An 18,633-nucleotide genomic window follows, 5' to 3' on the forward strand; every position below is an offset into this window, starting at 1 on the left:
TCCAGCTAGAAGCCCAGTGGGAGCCAGGCCTCCACCTCCCAGGAACCCAGGCGTCCAGCCCCCAGCCCAGCCCAGTCTAGCCCGCCAGCCAGGAGGGGCGGCGGCTCCCATTGGTTGGGAGGGATGGGCAGGCGGTGAGGAATTCAAATGTGGGAGGAATGAGCTACAAAGCACCCCCCTCTGGCCTTCCACAAGGCAGAGGGAGCTTGAGAGCCTCTAGAGAACACGCCTGTGGCTGACAGGGTCCCAGGGGGCTGTCAGCAGGGTGAGCCCTGGACTGCTAGGACCCCTGGCCTCTGTGGGGATGCCCCTGCCACCCCTCACTCCTCTCGGCCTTTCTTTTCCTCCTCCTGTCTTTCTTCCTCCCTTTCTCCTCTTTCACCCTGAGGGTGGGCCCCTAACCTGGGTGACTCCTTCCTCTTCCCGACCCCGACCCCGCACCCGGACCCCGCCGCAGCGCGACCCCCGTCCCACTTGCCCCTCACTCTGGCTTAGGCTGACCCTCCCCACTCCCCTCCCCTCCTCCCAGGCCCTGTGTGCCGCAGTCACAACCTCAGACCTGGCCGAGACCCAGGCGCTCCTGGGCTGTGGGGCTGGGGTCAACTGCTTCTCGGGGGACCCTGAAGCCCCCACGCCCCTGGCTCTCGCCGAGCAGGCGGGACAGACGCTGCAGATGGAATTCCTTCGAAACAACCGGACCACAGGTGAGTGTCTGGTGGGACCATCCTCCTCAAGGGATGGGGCCTCCCTGCTGCCAGGGTCTGGCCCTTTGGAGGGGATGCCAGTTATTGGGTGCTAGGGGCTGGGTATTGTCCTGTGAGGTTTGATTTACATACCACTTGAGCTATAATTACAACTCCTCCAGGGGCCCTGGTGCAAGAGTGTGTGTGACGTTTCGGGTTTGCACGTCAGTGTACATTTGTGCCTCTGGCTTCCCCTTCACACGCGTGTTTGTTTGTATCTCCCTTAGTGTCTCTGTCTCTGCATTTCTTTGTGTATTTGTGGGTTCCTCCCTGACCCACAGTGTGGGACCTCGGGGTGGCATCCGTGTGCCGGTGTCTGTGTGTCTCTGAGTTGCTATGGCTCTGCTTCCTTGCCCCTGGGAGTGTCGAGGGCGTTGGGGTTTGTGCATGTGCAGAGCGTGTCTGCGCTGCTGTCGGGGGGAGGTGCTGCATTTCTCTGTGTGCGGGGGGACTCGCCACAGCAGCCCTGTCCGCCGTTCTGTCTGGGTGGGGCTCTGTTGCAGACGGGTTGGGTCCCGTTTGGCTCCTGCTCTCGGGGTAGCTGAGGAGGGGGTGGTGGGGGTGAGCGCCGCTGGTCATGGCCCAGCGCTAGCCTCTGGGGCCGCATCCTAGGACTGAGGGTGGAGATCTGCGGCCAGGACTCTGGGCTCAGGGCCATGGGTGGGTGGGGTGCGCTGGGCTGGAGAGAGCCCAGGTGTCCAGGGAAGGCACAGGAGACCACCCAGCTGGCTTGGGCTTTGGGACTGCTGGGAGCAGGGCTGGAGCCGGGCTGCTTCCTTAGGCTTTGCATTGTCTGAGACACGCTCCCTTGTTGTTGGTGAGTTTGCTCGAGGGCCGCCCCCCTCATTCTAGTGTGCTGGTCCTGTGCCTGCAACAGGAAGAGCTGGGCTGGGGATTCAGGGGAGCTCCCTGGAAGGAGAGGTCCTGGAGCCGGGCCTTGTGAGTGGGATGGAATTCGCACGAGTGGGGAAAGGTGGAGAATGGCTTAGGCAAAATCCTGAATGTGGCAGTAGGAGGCCAGGAGTGCTAGTCAGGGAGCGGTGCTGGGGAAGGAGGGGCGGGTGACTGAGTGCCAGCTTAAATACCCAGCCCAGATGGGGGCAGGGGGGACACCCTTGGATGGTGAGCATGACCAGCCACTCTTTCCCCCCCTTCCCAAAAGAGGTACCTCGGCTGGATTCAGTGAGGTCCCCGGAAAAGCACTACTCAGTTGTCCTGCCAACTGTGAGCCACAGTGGCTTCCTCTACAAGACTGCTTCCGCCGGGAAGCTGCTACAGGAGCGCCGGGCCCGGGAAGGTGCGTGCCGGGCCAGAGCCCGCCCTGGCCATGGCATTCTGGCATGGTGGCAGGGCCAGAGAAGCCAGAGCTGGCCAGGCTGGGGGATCCATGAGGGCACCAAGTGCACTCTGGCAGTCACCCTGCAGGGCTTCCTGGGTGTGGTCTCGGGTACACAGTTGGTGCTTAATAAGTGGGCTGATGGGGGTGGGAGTAGAGCATGGCACTGCAGAGCAAGTCACTGCCAGAGGTTCCTTAAAACAAAGAAGACTTTATTGAGTACCTATTAGGTGTGGGCCCTGTTTTGGGCATCTGGTATTTGGAGCACGTGGATGCTAGGAAGTTTGAGGACTGAGCTTAAAGGTCTGTCCGTCTATCACCTCAGCCTTCCATTTGCTCCCAACTCTGAGTAAAATCGACAGTCCTTATTACCACGTCCCGCAAGGACCTGCACTCAGCCGCCCCACCCCATTACCTCTCTGACTCCTCTTCCCTCACTCACTCTGCTCCAGCTTTACTGGCCTCCTTGCTGTTTCTCAAACATAACATTCATGCTCACCAGACCCTTTGTACTTGCTGTTCCCTCTGCCCAAAATGCTTTTCCCTAAATATCTGCATGGTTAGTCTCTCACTTCAAACAGTTCTCTGTTTAAATGTCACTCCTTGAAGACTTCATTCCTCACCACTTAATCCAAAATAGCAAGCCCTACTTTCACACTACTTATCTGACGTTATTTATGGGTCTATTTATTGATTCTCTGTGCCCTACTGGAATATAAACGTCTCTTGGCCAGCGCTGTAGCCCCCAGCACCTAGAACAGTGTCTAGCACACAGTGGGCCCTTGCAAATGTCTGCAGGATGAGGAGTGACTGAGGCAGGCCTGGCGCTCCTGGAGGGAGCCCAGGCTGGGAGGCAGGCTGTGGGACACGCTGCCTTCAGAGGGCAAACGTCATGTCCTCATAGCCAGGATAAGAAACAGTATCTGCTGTGTGAGCATTGTTGAGGCCGTTGCTCACCGCATCCTTCAGCACCCCCGGATGAAGCCCTCCAACTCCCAAAGGGATTTCTTTGGAACTCTGTGTTACTTACCACCTCACTGCCCCTGGGGCACTGCCCCTAGTCTACCTTCCTCTGCCTGATAATGTCATTTATATAACTGCCTGGGTCACCCTTTTTTCACCCTGGGTGCCAGGAAGCTCTGAGCCAGTGTGATGCTCAATGCTGTGAACTATACGAGCCTGCATGGCCTTGACAATCTGTTCTTTCTCCTACTTTCCTGGTCCAAATTCCCATTTCTGTTCCTTTATGGGATCTTGTCAGTCTCCTCAGAGTCACTGTAGGAGGAAGCAGAGTATAGAACAATGGGTCCTGCTGGCAAAGGAGGGTGGGGCACGGGGGGCTATGGTATGAAAGGCTTCCTATGGCATTTGGGCTGGCCTTGAAGGATAGAGGGTGTGGGTGAAGGGAACAGGGTGAGCAAAGCAGGGAGTGTGGGGTATGTGTGCAGGAGTGGTCAGAAAGGTGGCTGGGGAGGTGGGCAGGTCCGGGGGAGAGGTGTGGGCTGGGCTGGGTTGGTGGAGCTACAGGGAGGAGGATGGATTTGGGGGAAGCTTGTGAGTTAGAATGGAGAGGACATGGGTCAGGTGGGAGTGGAGGCCCAGGGAGGATGCAGAGGTAGCGTTCAGGTGAGGGTGAAGGGCTCCCTCATGGTTCCCCTGCCCAACTTCTCCCCAGAATTCAGCCGACGCTGGTGTGTGCTTAGCGACGGGGTCCTGAGCTACTATGAGAATGAGCGGGCAGTGACCCCCAACGGGGAGATTCGGGCCAGCGAGATTGTGTGTCTGGCAGTGCCCACTCCCGACACCCATGGGTGAGCACCCCTGGGCAGAATCACAGACTGTTATTGATGTAAAGTCCAACCCTCCATTGGGGAGACAGGGAAACAGGCCCAGAGAGGGGCAGGACCTCCCCAGGGTCGGACAGCAAGCTGGGGCTGTGCAGGGGCTAAACCGGGTTTCCCGAGGCCCTAGCCTAAGGCTTTTCTCCCACCTCGTAGGGGGCCAGGGGAAGGGTAGTCACGAGGGCAGTGTGGCGGGTGAAGGGGCAGTGCTGGGTGGAGTGGGCCTGAATCCTGGCCTGTGTATCTACAGTTTTGAGCACACCTTTGAGGTGTACACAGAAGGAGAGCGGCTGTACCTGTTTGGGCTGGAGAGTGCAGAGCTGGCTCGTGAGTGGGTCAAGTGCATTGCTAAGGTGGGCCTGGGTGAGCAGGCGGGTGTGGGAGGAGTCTGTCAGGGCCCAGGGTAGGACCTCCTGGCCAATCCCCTGTATCTCGGCTTTCCCACCGCATGGATCAGGGGCTGGATGGAGGGCAGCAGACACAGAGCCAAGCCCCTGATGTGATCTGCAGCTCCCTGGTGGTGGGGGAGGTCAGGAGACCTATCTCAACTATGTGGAAGGAGGGCCATGGGCCTTGCACTCCCTAGGTGCTCAGTATGTTTAATAATGAACGACAGGCAGAACCGTCCTAGGATGGACAGTGCTGCCTCCAGGGGGAGCGCCCTGTCCTGGAGGAAGGAGGCAGGAAGGCTGCAGAGGAGAGCTCTGCCCTGGGGACTAGAATCAGGTGCCCTCTGGCTCTCCTGTGCCGTGAGGGCCTGTGACTCTCATTCTCTTGTTCATCGACCAGTCATCTGTGAGCTTCCTGACAGGCAGTCCTCAGAGCCCCGGGGATCCAGGTGAACCGGTCTTGATCCCAGCTCCTCAGTGGCTCCCATGCTGGTAGGGGAGACAGATGGGGTCCAAACAGCAAAAACTGTAATTGGTGCTACAACAGAGGGCAAGAATGCCTTGGTGCCATGGGGCCCCAGAGAAGGGACATCCCTTATGGTGTCTGGGAAGGTGTTCCAGAGGAGGGCATATCTGAGTGAGTATGAAGTGGGACATGATACCCAACTTAGTTCACTGTGCTGGGTTCTGCCCTGGGAGAGAGAGAGGGGAGAGCTGGGTGGAAAACAAGTACATGCCCACAAGCCAAAGGGCTGGGGTATCCAGGGTGGGCAGTGCTATTGGCTGATGCAGCCTCCCTGGCCATCTCCCCTTTCCCTGGCCTCCCCACCAGGCATTCGTGCCTCCCCTGGCTGAGGATCTGCTGGCCCGCGACTTTGAGAGGCTTGGGCGCCTACCCTACAAAGCTGGCCTGAGCCTACAGCGGGCCCAGGAGGGCTGGTTCGCCCTCATCGGCTCCGAGCTCCATGCTGTCTTCCCAGAGGGGCCCTGCGAGGAGCCGCTGCAGCTTCGGAAACTACAGGAGCTTTGTGCGTACACCTGGACCTGGGCCCCAATCTCTGGGGCACCCTATCCTGGGCTCCCAGACCCCAGCCCCTCCCCAGAAGTTTGAAATCTACCCTAGCTTGGCCAGAAGGAGCCAGCCTGCCCTCTCATGTCCTCTCCTGGCCTTGGGGTGCATCTCAGCCACCCCAGGGGTTGGTGGGTGTGTCCCAGGGGTATGTGGACCCAGAGAGCCTCAGCAGGGAGCAGGTTGGGGACCATGAACAAGGCCTGGGCCTCACCTCAACCCACCCCTCCACAGCCGTCCAAGGGGACAGCGAGAACCAGGTGCTGGTGCTGGTGGAGCGACGGAGGTGAGCTCCGGCCTCCCTGAGGGGCTCTGAGAAGCCTGGAAAGTCTGACAGGCCTGGGAGGGGTGGGGCAGGGGTAGGTCCCCAAGTGACTGACTCCCCGGCCCAGGACGCTGTACATCCAGGGGGAGCGGCGGCTGGACTTCACGGGCTGGCTGGGGGCCATCCAGAAAGCAGCGGCCAGCTCAGGGGACACGCTGTCGGAGCAGCAGCTTGGAGACTCGGATATCCCGGTGATTGTGTACCGCTGTGTGGACTACATCACCCAGTGCGGTGAGCCCCGCCCCCATGGCACAGGCCCCGCCCCTCCCCACCCCGAGAGACTTCTACCTCCTGCCCCAGAGGCCAATCCTCACCTTCCCGGCATCTCTCTGAAAACCGTGAGGCCCTCCCCTTGACCAATGCTCCTGGCCCCTCACGTTTGGCTCCGCCCCCAGCTCAGCCCCACCCCTCTCCAGGCCTGACGTCGGAGGGCATCTACCGCAAGTGTGGGCAGACATCAAAGACACAGCGGCTGCTGGAGAGCCTGCGGCTGGACGCTCGCTCTGTGCGCCTCAAGGAGGGCGAGCAGCACGTGGACGACGTCTCCTCGGCGCTCAAGCGCTTCCTGCGAGATCTGCCCGATGGGCTCTTCACTCGAGTCCAGCGCCTAGCCTGGCTGGAGGCCTCAGGTGGGCCCTGCAGCCCGTGCCCAGCCTGAGACCAGGCCAGTGCTGCTGACTTGTACACTCTGATCTCAGTTTTCCCTCCCCTCCCCATCATGCACTTGGACTAGGCATGCCCCAGTGGTGGGCTCCAGTCCTTCTCCCTCCTTTCTTCTTATTCCCATTGTCACTCTATACAGAGCCAGGGTCCCTTGGAGAATTCTTTATCTTTGCTGCATGGCTGGCCTGATTTGACTTGGAGGGGGGCAGGGAGTGCTGTCACCTAGGATGAGAGGCAGGGCAGCCAGAAGGGTGGGACGGGGGAGGTGGTTACAAGAGGGTTCCTGACCTGATCCATCTCCCCGCACCCAGAGATTGAGGATGAAGAGGAGAAGGTCTCCAGGTACCGAGAACTACTGGTGCGTCTGCCCCCAGTCAACCGGGCCACGGTGAAGGCCCTTATCAGCCACTTGTACTGGTGAGAAGCGGCTCTACTGGGGGGCTGGGGTGGAAAAGACTCTTCTGTTCCCAGTCTGGCTGACTGTTCTCCCCTGGGAACCAGGTGGGCCTGGGAACTGAATGTTGCCTTATGATGTGCTCTGGTCTTGGACACTTTGTCTCCCAGCTTACTTCCTGAAGGGTGGGAGAATAGAGGCGGTTTCAGCTGGCGGACAGATCTCTCAGTTTCCCAGCCCTACTTCTCCCCAGGACCCAAGATATGGCCAGAAAGACTGTCCCTTCGTCTCCTTAACTACTTGTCCTCTCTGACTGGGACCTTCCCTGGCCTCTCTCCAGGGGCCATTCATGGGCTTGTCAGGAATTGGGAAGGTGAGGTGGGGAAGTTCTGGGCTGACTCCTCAAGGCTCCATTCTTCCCTGTCCAGTGTCCAGTGCTTCTCAGACACGAACCAGATGAACACGCACAACCTGGCTATTGTGTTTGGGCCCACGCTCTTCCAGACAGATGGGCAGGACTACAAGGCCGGCCGCGTGGTGGAAGACCTCATCAGCCACTATGTGATGGTGTTTAGTGTGCGTCCCCAGCCAGTGGGCAGTGGAAGGCAGACCTCAGCCCCTGGGCGGCAGTGACCATCTGTCCCTCTCCCTTCCCCAGGTGGATGAGGAGGAGCTGAGGAAGCAGCGGGAGGAGATCACTGCCATTGTGAAGATGCGTGTGGCTGGCACTGCGAGCGGGACTCAGGTGAAGGGCAGGGCCTGGGGTGGGGGGCTCGGGCCGCCGCCTGCACCTGCTCCCCAGGCCTCCAGCTGAGCCCTGTCTCCCCACAGCACGCCGGCGACTTCATCTGCACTGTGTACCTGGAGGAAAAGAAGGCGGAGACAGAGCAACATGTCAAGGTGAAGGCCAGGGACCTAGAAGCTAAGGGGCCGGGAGAGTCAGGCTGGGCTGGGCACAGGCTCAGATGACCAGGGGAGCACAGCTTCCATGCTAAGGGGATCCCTGGTTTGGGAGCTGTATCTGGCTGCTGCCAGGGCCTGTCTCTTTCCCTTCTCCCCACCCAGCTCATCAGGACCACTCAGACACCCCCCTGCATCCCAGGACTCCAGAGGACCCTGAGAGGGGTGGCCTTGGCCCCTGGATCACACAGCAGCGTTGTGGCAGAGCAGGGGCTGGGGGTGGGGTAGCTGATCTCCTCCTCCTCCTGGGTCCCCACAGGTCCCAGCATCCATGACAGCTGAGGAGCTCACCCTGGAGATCTTGGATCGCAGGAATGTGGGCATCAGGGAGAAGGACTATTGGACCTGCTTTGAGGTCAACGAGAGGGAGGAGGCAGGTGGGTGACCACAGGATTGCTGCAGGAAATGGGGCGGCCCCAGTCTGTCCTCCTCTACCCCACAGTGTGCTGACAGTGGTGGTAAAGGGGGTTTTAGAGGATGGATGTCGCTGTCATGCTGTGATCCCAGTGACGGTGGTGGTGATGTGCTGGCAGGGGTTCAGGTGATGTGGCTGATGGAAGGGACCGTGAGGGGGTAGATGGTGTCAGCTATGGCGCCTTCTCAGGTGTCGGTGAGAATGGTGTTGCTTGCGAGGGTGGAGATGCTGAATTTGATAATGGGATTGTGAGTGACAGCATTGGTGGTGAGGGGGGTAGTGGGTGGTGATGAGCATGCAGAAGGAGTGGGGTGGGGTGCTGTGAAGGCGCCATCGTGGTGAAGGGGAGTGATAAAGGCGTTTTAGGGTGAAGGATGGTCTCAGTGGCAGTGGAGGATGAGGGCGTATCTGTTCATTTATTTTACCGTTATTTGTTGAGTGCCAGGCACTGGGCAGGGGAGCCAGACACACAGTCCCTACCCTCTTGGGGGTAGTCTGGTATGGAATAGACACACTAGTCCCATGATCACACCGGTAAACGCACAACTACAGCCTTGTTAACTGCTGTGAAGGAAAGGGCCACAATGCCACCAGAGCTTTTTTAAAATTTTTACTATTCATTTATTTATTTTTGCTGCACTGGGTCTTTGTGGCTGCGCGCGGGCTTTCTCTAGTTGTGACGGGCGGTGAGCGGGGGCTACTCTTCTTTGCGGTGCACGGGCTCCTCATTGCGGTGGCTTCTCTTTCTTGTGGAGCACGGGCTGTAGAGTGCAGGCTCAGTAGTTGTGGCTTGCGGGCGGGCGCTAGAGTGCAGGCTCAGTAGTTGTGGCGCACGGGCTCAGTTGCTCCGTGGCATGTGGGATCTTCCCAGACCAGGGATCAAACCCGTGTCTCCTGCATTGGCAGGTGGATTCTTAACCACTGCGCCACCAGGGAAGTCCGTCACCAGAGCATATAACAGGGTCTTTGGCTTTGGAGCCCCTGAGTTAGGAGGTTAAGGAAGAGTAGGGGTTCCTTGGTGAAGAAGAGGGGGAAGTACTTCGAGGCAGTGGGAACAGCATGGGCAAAGGCCCTGTGGTGGCTGGGGACACTATTCTTTCAAGGAGCTTAAGATAAGGACAGTGAGAGGTTGTGGCACAGGATGGGGCTGGAGATAAAGGCGGAGGCTGCCCTCAGGGCCTGACTACAACGCAAGTCCATTGAAGGGTGAGTGGTTGGGAGCTTGAAAAGATTGCTCCTTACTGCTGGGTAGAGAGACTAGGGAGAGGGGATGAGAGCACACAGCAGAGACTGCTTCAGAGGCCACAGTACTGGTCCAAGAAGATGGGATCATGGGCCAGGGTGGCTGCAAGGAGATGGACAGAAGCAGAGAGGTTCGACACATGGAGGCTGAGAGGGAGGAGGGTTTGTTTCTGACCTGGGTGGCCTGGGGGGCGGTGCCAGTTTCCCTGATGAGGACACACAGGGAAGATCACCGGCTTGGTCTTGGACATGTTGGGTTGGAGCAGGTTTGGTCCCAGCCACGTGTGTTGTGTGTGGGAGGTGGTCAGGGCAGCATTGTGGCACTAGGAGGCAGAGGGAGTGGACGGCGCCCCTGGGCACGTAGGTGATGTGTGTCCATGGGCCAGCCCTCAGTGCTGTCAGGCCAAGTGGCCCTGGTGACGGCGTGCCCCCTCCCCAGAGCGCCCCCTGCACTTTGCGGAGAAGGTGCTGCCCATCCTGCATGGGCTGGGCACGGACAGCTACCTGGTGGTGAAGAAGCACCAGTCCATGGAGGCCATGCTGCTGTACCTAGGTAAGTGGTGTCCCTTGATGGGTGGTGCCTACAGGGTCGGGCAGCCTAGTGGTAGGTCCCTCCATCCAGAGCTGGGGCGAGATCTGGTGGTGCCAGGCGGGCGGGCCTCTTCAGAGGCTGGGGCAGGATGGAGCAGTTTCCTTCATCCTGGGACTCTGCCCTGGGTGTCTGTGTCTGTGGGCGGGCGGTTGGTGCAGCCTGTGCCCACTCCACTCCTCCCCCAGCCAGCCATGTGGGTGAAACCAAGCATGGCATGATGAAGTTCCGAGAGGACCGCAGCCTCCTGGGCCTGGGTCTGCCCTCAGGTGGCTTCCACGATCGCTACTTCATCCTCAACAGCAGCTGCCTGCGGCTCTACAAGGAGGTCCGGGTACGTGATCCTGCTGGGTCCTGCCCCAAGGTGGGCACCTGCACCCAAGTGTGCTCAGACACCCGAGCACAAATGTCCCCCTGGGCCTAACAATGGGAGCATCCCTATCGCGGGGTCTTGGGGTGGCACAGCAGTTGGGGGAAGCTGTGGACTCTCAGAGACCCTCCTGCTGTGGCCCTCGGTGATCACGTGGCTTTGCCCTGGAGCCCTACTAGGCCCTGGTACCTGGATGCCATCACATCAGGCGTGTGCTACTCACCTGTGCCTGGTCAAGGCACCCACAAGAACATGCTACATGGTGACAGCCCCAGGTTGTGGTCTGTGCATGCCTTGTTGCTTCATAGGCCATACCCCATCCCGGCCCACTCCATGCCCATGCTGTCCACATGCCGGGCGTCCTCCCAGACCAGATGCCATCTCCGTCCTAGCACTGCCCCCACTGCCCCAGCATACAAGCCACATCCCGCCATGCACCACTACACACATTGTCCTAGCTCTGGACCTGGGCCTCCTTCCGTAACCCTGATCCTCTATCAAACAGAGCCAGAGGCCATGGAGCGGGGCCCCTGAGACCGTGAGTAGCTGTGGGTCAACTGCCAGCTGCCTTACACCTCCTGGGGGCCAAGTGAGCCTAGTGGGAGCACGGGGACACAGCCAGAGCTCCTGGCCGTCTCCAGGCATGGTTTCCCGGCCTCCACCGTAGGGCTGTGGCCTAGGCTCCTCTTCATCCCCAACCCTGTCCCAGAGTCCTTCCCCCATCAGTGCGATGCTCTAGACTTTTCTAAAAGATTCAGGTGGAGGCTGTGGAGCCAGTTAATGGAAGCCCCTAGGTTTGAATTAGAGCTCTGATCTTCACCTCCTGTCACCCCTGGAACCACCCTCTTTCCAGCCCTGGAGAGAGTTCCAGGGCTATTAGAATGTCCTTGCTACAGCCCTATCTTAAAACACAAGAGCAGGACTACAGAGGCTTGTGGTGTATTCCCCAGCTGTAGTAGCCTCCCTAGCTGGTTGCCAGCCTTTGTTTGCACACCCTGGGAGAGGGGAGTTCATCCTCTCTCCCTTGGTGCTGCTCTATCCCTAGAATGATACTGAGTATCACTGTTCAGGTTCAGCTGAGATCTGCCTCCCATGACACCCCTGTGGATCCCAGCTGTGCCTTGGGTGCCACAGAGTATAGACGCTCTGCAGAGACAGGCAACAGAAACGTGTTTCTAAGCCCAGGGGTCCAGCCTGAGCTCCTACCTGTGTCTCCCACCCGTTCTGCCCCTTGCGTCTCCTGAGGACATCTGGGCAGGCCTGGCTGCCGTGGGAGCCCAGCAGATAGAGCAGGACCCTCACCTCCCTCTCCTTGCACATTATACCTCTATTAATGCAGCCTGCGCTCCTGCTGACCGTTGTGGGGAACGCCTCGTCTTCTCTCCTTTGCCTCCCTCTGTGATCACATCCTTACTTCTGGGCCCATCCACCCCTCCAGTCAGTTCCCCTTGGTTCTGGATGCTATTTCCCTGGCCCTCTCCCTCTAGGGGTGCTTAGCCCCTTGGAATAGAACCAGACTGTCAGTGTGGACAGGGAGGAGGGTGGATGGCTGAGGCACCTGGAAAAGCAGCTGCTGGTCCCTTGACATGGAGGAGAGGAGGCAGGAGAGCTAGAAAGAAGCAGATCTAATGTTTATCGAACCAGGCTTGGTGCCCAGCCTTTCACATACTGGGACATGTAATCTCACTACTGTCCTGTGTGGAGGGGTATTGTCCCTTTTTCACAGGTGAGAAATCAGGCTTCAGGTGACTTGCCCAAGGGCATCTCTAGGTGGTAGCTTGGGACTCGAACCCAGATTTGTTAGCCTCAAAACTTCAGCTTTTTATTCCTTGAGATATAGGAATCAAGGCCTCATAGCGGGGGCTGGTCAGCGCAGGGCTAGATGGTGCTCTCCCCAGTGGCACCAGGCACCTGGTCTCACAGGAGCCCTGGGAAGGTGTGTTTTGGCTACTGAGGTGTTGGTGATTCTGGTATTTGCTAGTTTATGGGGCAACAGGACAGAAGATTTGAAATTGGGACAGCCCCTGGCAGTTCAGGCTATGTGAACACCCAAGCCTCGTCCTGGAGTCTCCCATTGTTAAAGACCCTGAGGCCCCTGGGAAAAGCACATTCTAGAAAGATCTTGGTTCCAGCAGAGGTCTTTGAGCATCAAGGAGTGAACTTCATTCCCTGTCAGTGACCTTATACCTCGGAGATGCTGGCAACATGAGCTGTTTGATCAGAAATGAAGATTACATTGACTGACGCTCCCCTTGCCCCACAAAGTCCCCCTCAACCTTCTTGTCTTGGCCATGCTCACATCATAAGCCTGCCACGTACACGCCACATGCACCAGTACCTGAGGAAGTAGCAGCCTGAGGGTTGTTTTTTTCTGGTTCTGAAGGAGCCACAGCCTGGCTTGACCGCCTCCATTCCCTTAATCCTCTCCACGCCCTGACTGCAACCACTGTTCCTGTCACACGCCTGGGCCGGCTCCGCCCACTCCGGATTCACTTTACTCCTTGCTTTTAGTTCTCTTCCCCTCACACCCACAGCCCGACTTCTTCCAAGCCCACTGTCGGCTTTTCATTCCCTCAGCCTGATTCCTTCTGTACCTGCAGCTCAGTTTCCCCCACATCCTTTCTCCTATCATGCTCAGAGCCGGATGTTTTCCATGCCTGCAGCCTAACTTCTTTTACGGCCTCTGTCTCAGTCTTTCCATTCCCACTGCCTGGTTTCTTCCAACTGCAGTCTGATTTCTTCAGTGCTCTCAGCCTTGTGTCTTCCCTGCTTGCATGCAGGCCTCTTCTTGTATTCTCCCTAGACGTTGTTTCCCCCATATCAGCAGCCTGCTTTCCTTATCTCTGCCCAGTTTCCTCCCTGCCTGCAGCCCTGATCATCCTGTGCCTGCGGCTCACCTTGTTCTGGCCCTCTTGGGCACATAGCCGTTGTCCTGCTATGTGCAGGAGATGTGGGGCTCCCCCATCAGGGGCTTGGTCGTTAGGAGGACTGGGAGTGAAAGCAGGGTGAAGGTTCCTAATAAGCCCTCCTTAAACTACACCCCATGTGATAGCACCGAAGTCTCCACTGATTCCCTAGGCAGCCCATCCTATTGTGACCTCACAGGGAAGTCCACCAATTCCCAAAATTCTCCATCTCCCTGGCCATCCCCTAGTCATCCCCTAGTCCCCTCTTTGTGTTCCTGCTGAGGAGCCATGCCTGGGGGTGGCTGGGAGCAATGGTGGGGAACAGTAGAGGTGGCTCAATCTTTGACCCCCAGTTTCGGTTGTAAGTGAGTCCCCCTCCCCTGCCATCCACCCTGGTGTCCCTGTTGGCACCAGGGGTGCCTGGTGGGGGAAGGGTTTCAAGCAAGTGGCTCCCAGAGCAGGAGGAAGGCTCATTAGCTTGACCTCCAACCCGCTTCTTCACTGGAGGTCAGTGCTCCCATCCCCCTGCCTCTGAGCCAGCCTGCTCCTTCCAAGCCCAGACCCATATGCAGAGGAGGGGACCAGAGATGAGCACGTCAGTGATCTGGCGCCCCTCCCCAGTACATTGGTCTGTCGCCTCCTGGCCTAGACCACTGGGAAGTTCTTCCTGTGGTCTACCGAACGGCCATTCTGCTTCAGCTTGAGTCATTAGCCTTCACTTTGTGGAACCAAAGAGCCAGTAACTGCTCACCTCACAGGCCTTCTGTTCACACAGTCAACCCTGGAGCCTCCGTGGGGGCAGGGAAGGGTGAAGAATAAATAACCTGAGACAGACAGACAGCCGAGGCTCTCCACTCCTGTACACTCATTCAGTTTGGTGCCAAAGGGTGATGTGCAATGTGCAGACTTGTCCCTCTGCAGACAACCTGGATCAGCCGATGATATTGATACAGATCAGTTCTCGATTTGCAGGGCAGCAGGGAGGGACTGGGAATCAACTGCTGTGGACATCCAGCTGCCTCGGGGACAAGGGTTGACTGTCTGATGCTGGGGCAGGCAGAGAGGCCTGGGGGCTCTGTTGAGCTAGATTGTGAGCAGGGAGGGCTTTGTCAGGAAGGCTTCCTGGAGGAGGGCTGCTGGGATGTAGAGAGGCTGGGGAGAGGGGGGAGGGAGGCACCCAGTTGGGAGATCTGCCCCAGCGCCCACCCTGACTGACTGAAGTTCCTACTCCTTCTCCCACCACCACCCAGAGTCACCGGCCTGAGAAGGAGTGGCCTGTCAGGAGTCTCAAAGTCTACCTGGGAGTGAAGAAGAAACTCCGGCCACCCACCTGGTGAGCTGGGGCGGGGGAGGTGGGTCCACGACTAGGGCCTGCGGGCTCAGAACTGATGGGGGAGGCACAGCTGAGGGCTGTGAACTTGACAGGGGCTGACTCATAGTTCTGAGGGGGGTGTGGTCTCCCAGGCCAGCCGCATGAGCATCACCTGGAAACGCATTAGAAACCCAAATTCTTGGGTACCACTCCAGACCTGCTAAATCATGGATTCTGGGGGTGGGGCCAGCAGTCTGTGCTGTCACAAGCCACCTAGGGGACTCTGATGCTTGTTCATGTTTAAGAAACATTGGCCTGGATTAAAATCCAGTTAGTCACTGACTAGCTCTGGGACCTTTCTGTGCCTCACTTCCCACATCTGAGGAATGGGGAAAATAATGGCACGCCTGTTCCAAAGGGTGGTTGTATGGTTTTTTTTTCTTCTTTTTTAAATTGAAGTATAATTGATATGGTGGTATGTTTTAAAAGTTGAAAAATGATGCATAGCCACTATCACTGTTATTAACTGCAATCACTAGGCTGGGGTTTCTGGCATTCGCCTTTTACCCGCTGGCTGTGCCTGCTTCTCTCTGGGGGATAGGGCTGGGGGGTGGGGGAGCCAAGGCCCTGGGAGGCTGGCAGGGCTGTGAGAGGAAGAGGCAGCGGCCGGGATGTGCTGTGCCCGCAAAAGGACTTGAACCCTGCCCCCAGCCCTGGCCCAGGCTTCTGGGCTCTGTCCTAGGCTCCCACTGGGGCTATGAGGCCTCTCTGGGCTGTCAAGTGACCTCACCTGCCCCTTCTCTGCAGCTGGGGCTTCACGGTGGTGCACGAGACGGAGAAACACGAGAAGCAGCAGTGGTGAGTGAGGGCCCCATGCTGAGGAGAGCATGTCCCCCTTAGTTGGGTCCCCTCACTGTCCAGATCTGGGCCCTGCCCCCGAGACCCTGGGTCGGGGAACACGGTAGGGTATCCCTGCTCAGCCAGGCCCTGGCGGCATCCAGACCTGTGCCCCACCCTGTAGGTACCTGTGCTGCGAGACGCAGATGGAGCTCCGGGAGTGGTTCGCCACTTTCCTCTTCATGCAGGTACACGGCGCGGGGTGTGGGGTGGGTCCCAGGAGGCCTCCATTACAGAGAAGGGGTATGAGTGCTTCTTCACTGTTCAGGCCACCGATTGCTTCAGGATGTTGAGTTGCCTTTAATCCACTTGTTCGTTCATTCTCACGTAAACCCTTCCTGGTACCTGCTCTGGTCCAGCCCTGAACCAGGCATGCTAGAGACAGAGGGTGCAGACCCCTGCCCTCGGGCACTCACTCCCCATGTGGAAAGGAAAACAGAGCCAGAAGGAGCCTGTTAGAGCCCAGTGCTGTGGTGACAGAGGGAAGCCAGGGACCCTACCTTGTGGAGGTGTTGGGTGAGGTGAGGAAGGCAGCAGGGAGGGGGTATCGTGGAAGCTGAATCTTTGGGGATGAGGGAGCGTTCACCAAGCAAAGGCGGGGGTGGGGCGGCTTCGAGGCAAAGGGAACAGTTTGCACACAGGCGTAGCAGGATTGCCCACAGGGTGTAAAGGGAGAAGCCAGGCACGCTAGAAGCTGGCACTGGAAACGAAGTTGGGAGTAAAATCTCAGTCTTGAAGGCCGTGCCAAGGAAGCTGAACTTGACCTAGTCAGCAGTTTGAAGGGAGAGTTTTAAGCAAGAGTGGTGTTCAGGGTTGAGTCTGAGTCTGAGGGTTCGTTCTGGGTGCGGTGTGCAGGGGAGGATGGGCTGAAGGGCCGAGCCTGGAGGTGAGGAGGCCAGTGAGGTAGTTGCTGCCTTGGGCCAGGTGGGAACAGGCTGGGGAGGACTCGAAGCCAGAGCAGGGCTAGAGGGGTGGGTTGGACTTAAAATAGGTGTTTGTTTGTTTGTCTTTTGGCCGTGCGGCATGCGGGATCTTAGTTCCCCGACCAGGGATCGAACCCGTGCCCCATGCAGTGGGAGCACGGACTCTTAACCACTGGACCACCAAGGAAATCCCACAACAGGGTTTTAAAATGAGAGCTCAGAATTGTTTGGGGAGAAGGGAGACAAAACTGTACCAGATCTTGGGCTGAGCTCTTTCAGCCCTGAGCTTCCTGGTAGTCAAAGTCTAAAGGGAAACAGAGCAGATTCTAGAGTTTTCTTGGTTCCTGGTGAAAGGAAGCAGACACGTTCCTCTAGAACTGTTTTCTTGGCACTGCGTTCTTGGAGCGGTTTGTTTGTGGACCTGGAAATGAGGGTTGTTGAGTAACGTAATTGGCTGGGCTTTGCGGGGGATACAGTCATGTTCTCCTAACAGCTGCTTCTCATATCGGCTCAGATCAAAGCTGAGGGTTTCACCTCAGATCATAGCTGGAGGCATTTCTGGGAAGGGTGGGTGGATCTGGAGCTGAGTGTCTAGGCCAGCGAACCGAGCCCAGACTCCAACACCCCTCCTCTCCCTTGCTGCCCAGCACGACGGCCTGGTGTGGCCCTCAGAGCCCTCACGCGTGTCCCGGGTGGTGCCTGAGGTCCGGCTGGGCAGCGTTTCGCTGATCCCCCTGCGCGGCAGTGAGAATGAGATGCGCCGGAGCGTGGCTGCCTTTACTGCGGACCCCCTTTCTGTGAGTGGCTCTCCATTCCTGTGGGCAGGCGGCTGGGGACCTGGCTGGAGCCTGCCTTCCACCTGCCTCACCTCTGCTTCTCCTCTGAGTGCCCTCTGGCCCTGTCCCTCCGTCCTCAGTGGGAGTTCTGACAGGCCCCTTTGGTTCACCTGGTTCCCGGGAGGCCCCTCTCTGCTGGCCCCTGTCCCCTGCTCCCTGTGAGTCTTCACAGCGTGCTCATGGAATCTGGACTTCTGTGCCTTCCCACAGCTCCTCCGAAACGTCTGATCGCAGGTGGGACTCTGCCACCGTGAAGCCTTCGTGGGCAGACACCCTCATGCCCTGCATGCCTGGTGTGAGCCAGCAGGGGGCGCATGAGGAAGCCGCACCCCCAGACCCCTCATCCTGACTGCAGCCTGGGGTTCCCTGGCCAGGACGTGGGGGGCAGGCAGCAGGGTCTGCCTGAGGAGGAATCCCTTACCTGCTCTGTCCAGGTGCTCAGCCCTCCTGGCCTGCTCCCCCACCCGGGTCACACACCCTGAGTTTAAGGGGTTGGAGAGATGGGCATCAGTGAGGCACTCTGGCGGACTGCCATCCTTTCAGAGGCTCAAGGCCCTGGGGCCCCCGCTGGAAGGGAGCCCACCCCTTTGCCACAGACTCCAGAACAGCTCTAAAGGAACACTCAGCTGGGGTGGGGAGGGAGCTCTTGGGTAAATGTATACAGGGCTGAGAACTGGACTTGGGGGACTTTAGCCCCCCTTCTGGTTTGGGCTTACTGGGAGGGCCTAGGCTGCCCGGTGCCCCTTCCCCACTTTGGGGACCTTTTGATAATATAAATATATCTGTATATTTTATCCCCTGGTGCTGAGGTCTGTGATTGGTTGGGGGTTTCAGGTGTCCCAGAGTAAGAGGGTACAGGAGGACAGGCGCTCCAGAGGTGAGTGCCTTGGACCCTGAAGCTGGGGACCTGACCCTGCTGTCTCCAGGCCCTCAGCTGTCCAGATACTCTCCCCCTGCCCCAGACAGAGCCCCAGGCTGGCTCCAGGCTGTCCTCATTGTACTCCTGTGCAGCTGGCGTGGGGATTGCTGGGCCTGACTCTGACCAGGACAGGCCCCAGCTAGACTGAGTCCCTCTCCCTGCTGCAGCCTGATTCTGAGCCAGGGGCTGGTTGTGTGGTACGTGAGTGACTCAGGGTAACTCGTCATCAGCCCTTCTAGAGACACAAGGTCACGGAGGGAGTGACGGGAGCTTTATTAAATTAGGAAGAAGGTCCTCAGGTTCCCCTTGGCTCCTGTGCACACCCTTTCAGAGGTGCCCTGCCTCGGACCAGGAAGCTGCCCTCACTGGCCACTGCCTGGCCATCTCCCCCGCTAGGCTGCCAAGTGTCACTTGCCCCAGCTCAGGAACAGGCTGCAATGACCCCATTGGGCCACCAGGGGGCAGCCACGGACAACTCAACATTGCTGGGTCCCAGAACAGGTT

General features: G+C 58.4%; 1 protein-coding gene across 9 annotated transcripts in view; it reads left to right on the top strand.

Annotated features, from left to right (window-relative positions):
* Positions 1-18,004, top strand: part of ARAP1 (ArfGAP with RhoGAP domain, ankyrin repeat and PH domain 1) — a 65,764-nt gene extending 47,760 nt beyond the window's left edge. For 7 of the 9 annotated variants that reach the window (XM_060104760.1, XM_060104758.1, XM_060104755.1 and 4 more), the window contains 21 exons: positions 530-704; positions 1,906-2,040; positions 3,755-3,890; positions 4,171-4,273; positions 5,142-5,337; positions 5,613-5,664; positions 5,771-5,934; positions 6,120-6,332; positions 6,678-6,783; positions 7,189-7,336; positions 7,419-7,505; positions 7,592-7,660; positions 7,980-8,097; positions 9,817-9,930; positions 10,155-10,300; positions 10,842-10,925; positions 14,493-14,575; positions 15,362-15,412; positions 15,576-15,639; positions 17,022-17,171; positions 17,421-18,004. In XM_060104760.1, coding sequence (XP_059960743.1) covers positions 530-704; positions 1,906-2,040; positions 3,755-3,890; positions 4,171-4,273; positions 5,142-5,337; positions 5,613-5,664; positions 5,771-5,934; positions 6,120-6,332; positions 6,678-6,783; positions 7,189-7,336; positions 7,419-7,505; positions 7,592-7,660; positions 7,980-8,097; positions 9,817-9,930; positions 10,155-10,300; positions 10,842-10,925; positions 14,493-14,575; positions 15,362-15,412; positions 15,576-15,639; positions 17,022-17,171; positions 17,421-17,438 — 2,412 coding nt within the window. In that variant the 3' untranslated portion in view covers positions 17,439-18,004. The remainder of the gene's footprint in view (positions 1-529; positions 705-1,905; positions 2,041-3,754; positions 3,891-4,170; positions 4,274-5,141; positions 5,338-5,612; positions 5,665-5,770; positions 5,935-6,119; positions 6,333-6,677; positions 6,784-7,188; positions 7,337-7,418; positions 7,506-7,591; positions 7,661-7,979; positions 8,098-9,816; positions 9,931-10,154; positions 10,301-10,841; positions 10,926-14,492; positions 14,576-15,361; positions 15,413-15,575; positions 15,640-17,021; positions 17,172-17,420) is intronic. The other 2 variants (XM_060104756.1, XM_060104757.1) reach the window with 2 other exon arrangements.
* Positions 18,005-18,633: the final 629 nt, after the last annotated feature.

Source organism: Mesoplodon densirostris, chromosome 7 (genome assembly GCF_025265405.1).
Source record: "Mesoplodon densirostris isolate mMesDen1 chromosome 7, mMesDen1 primary haplotype, whole genome shotgun sequence".
NCBI classification, from domain to species: Eukaryota; Metazoa; Chordata; class Mammalia; order Artiodactyla; family Ziphiidae; genus Mesoplodon; species Mesoplodon densirostris.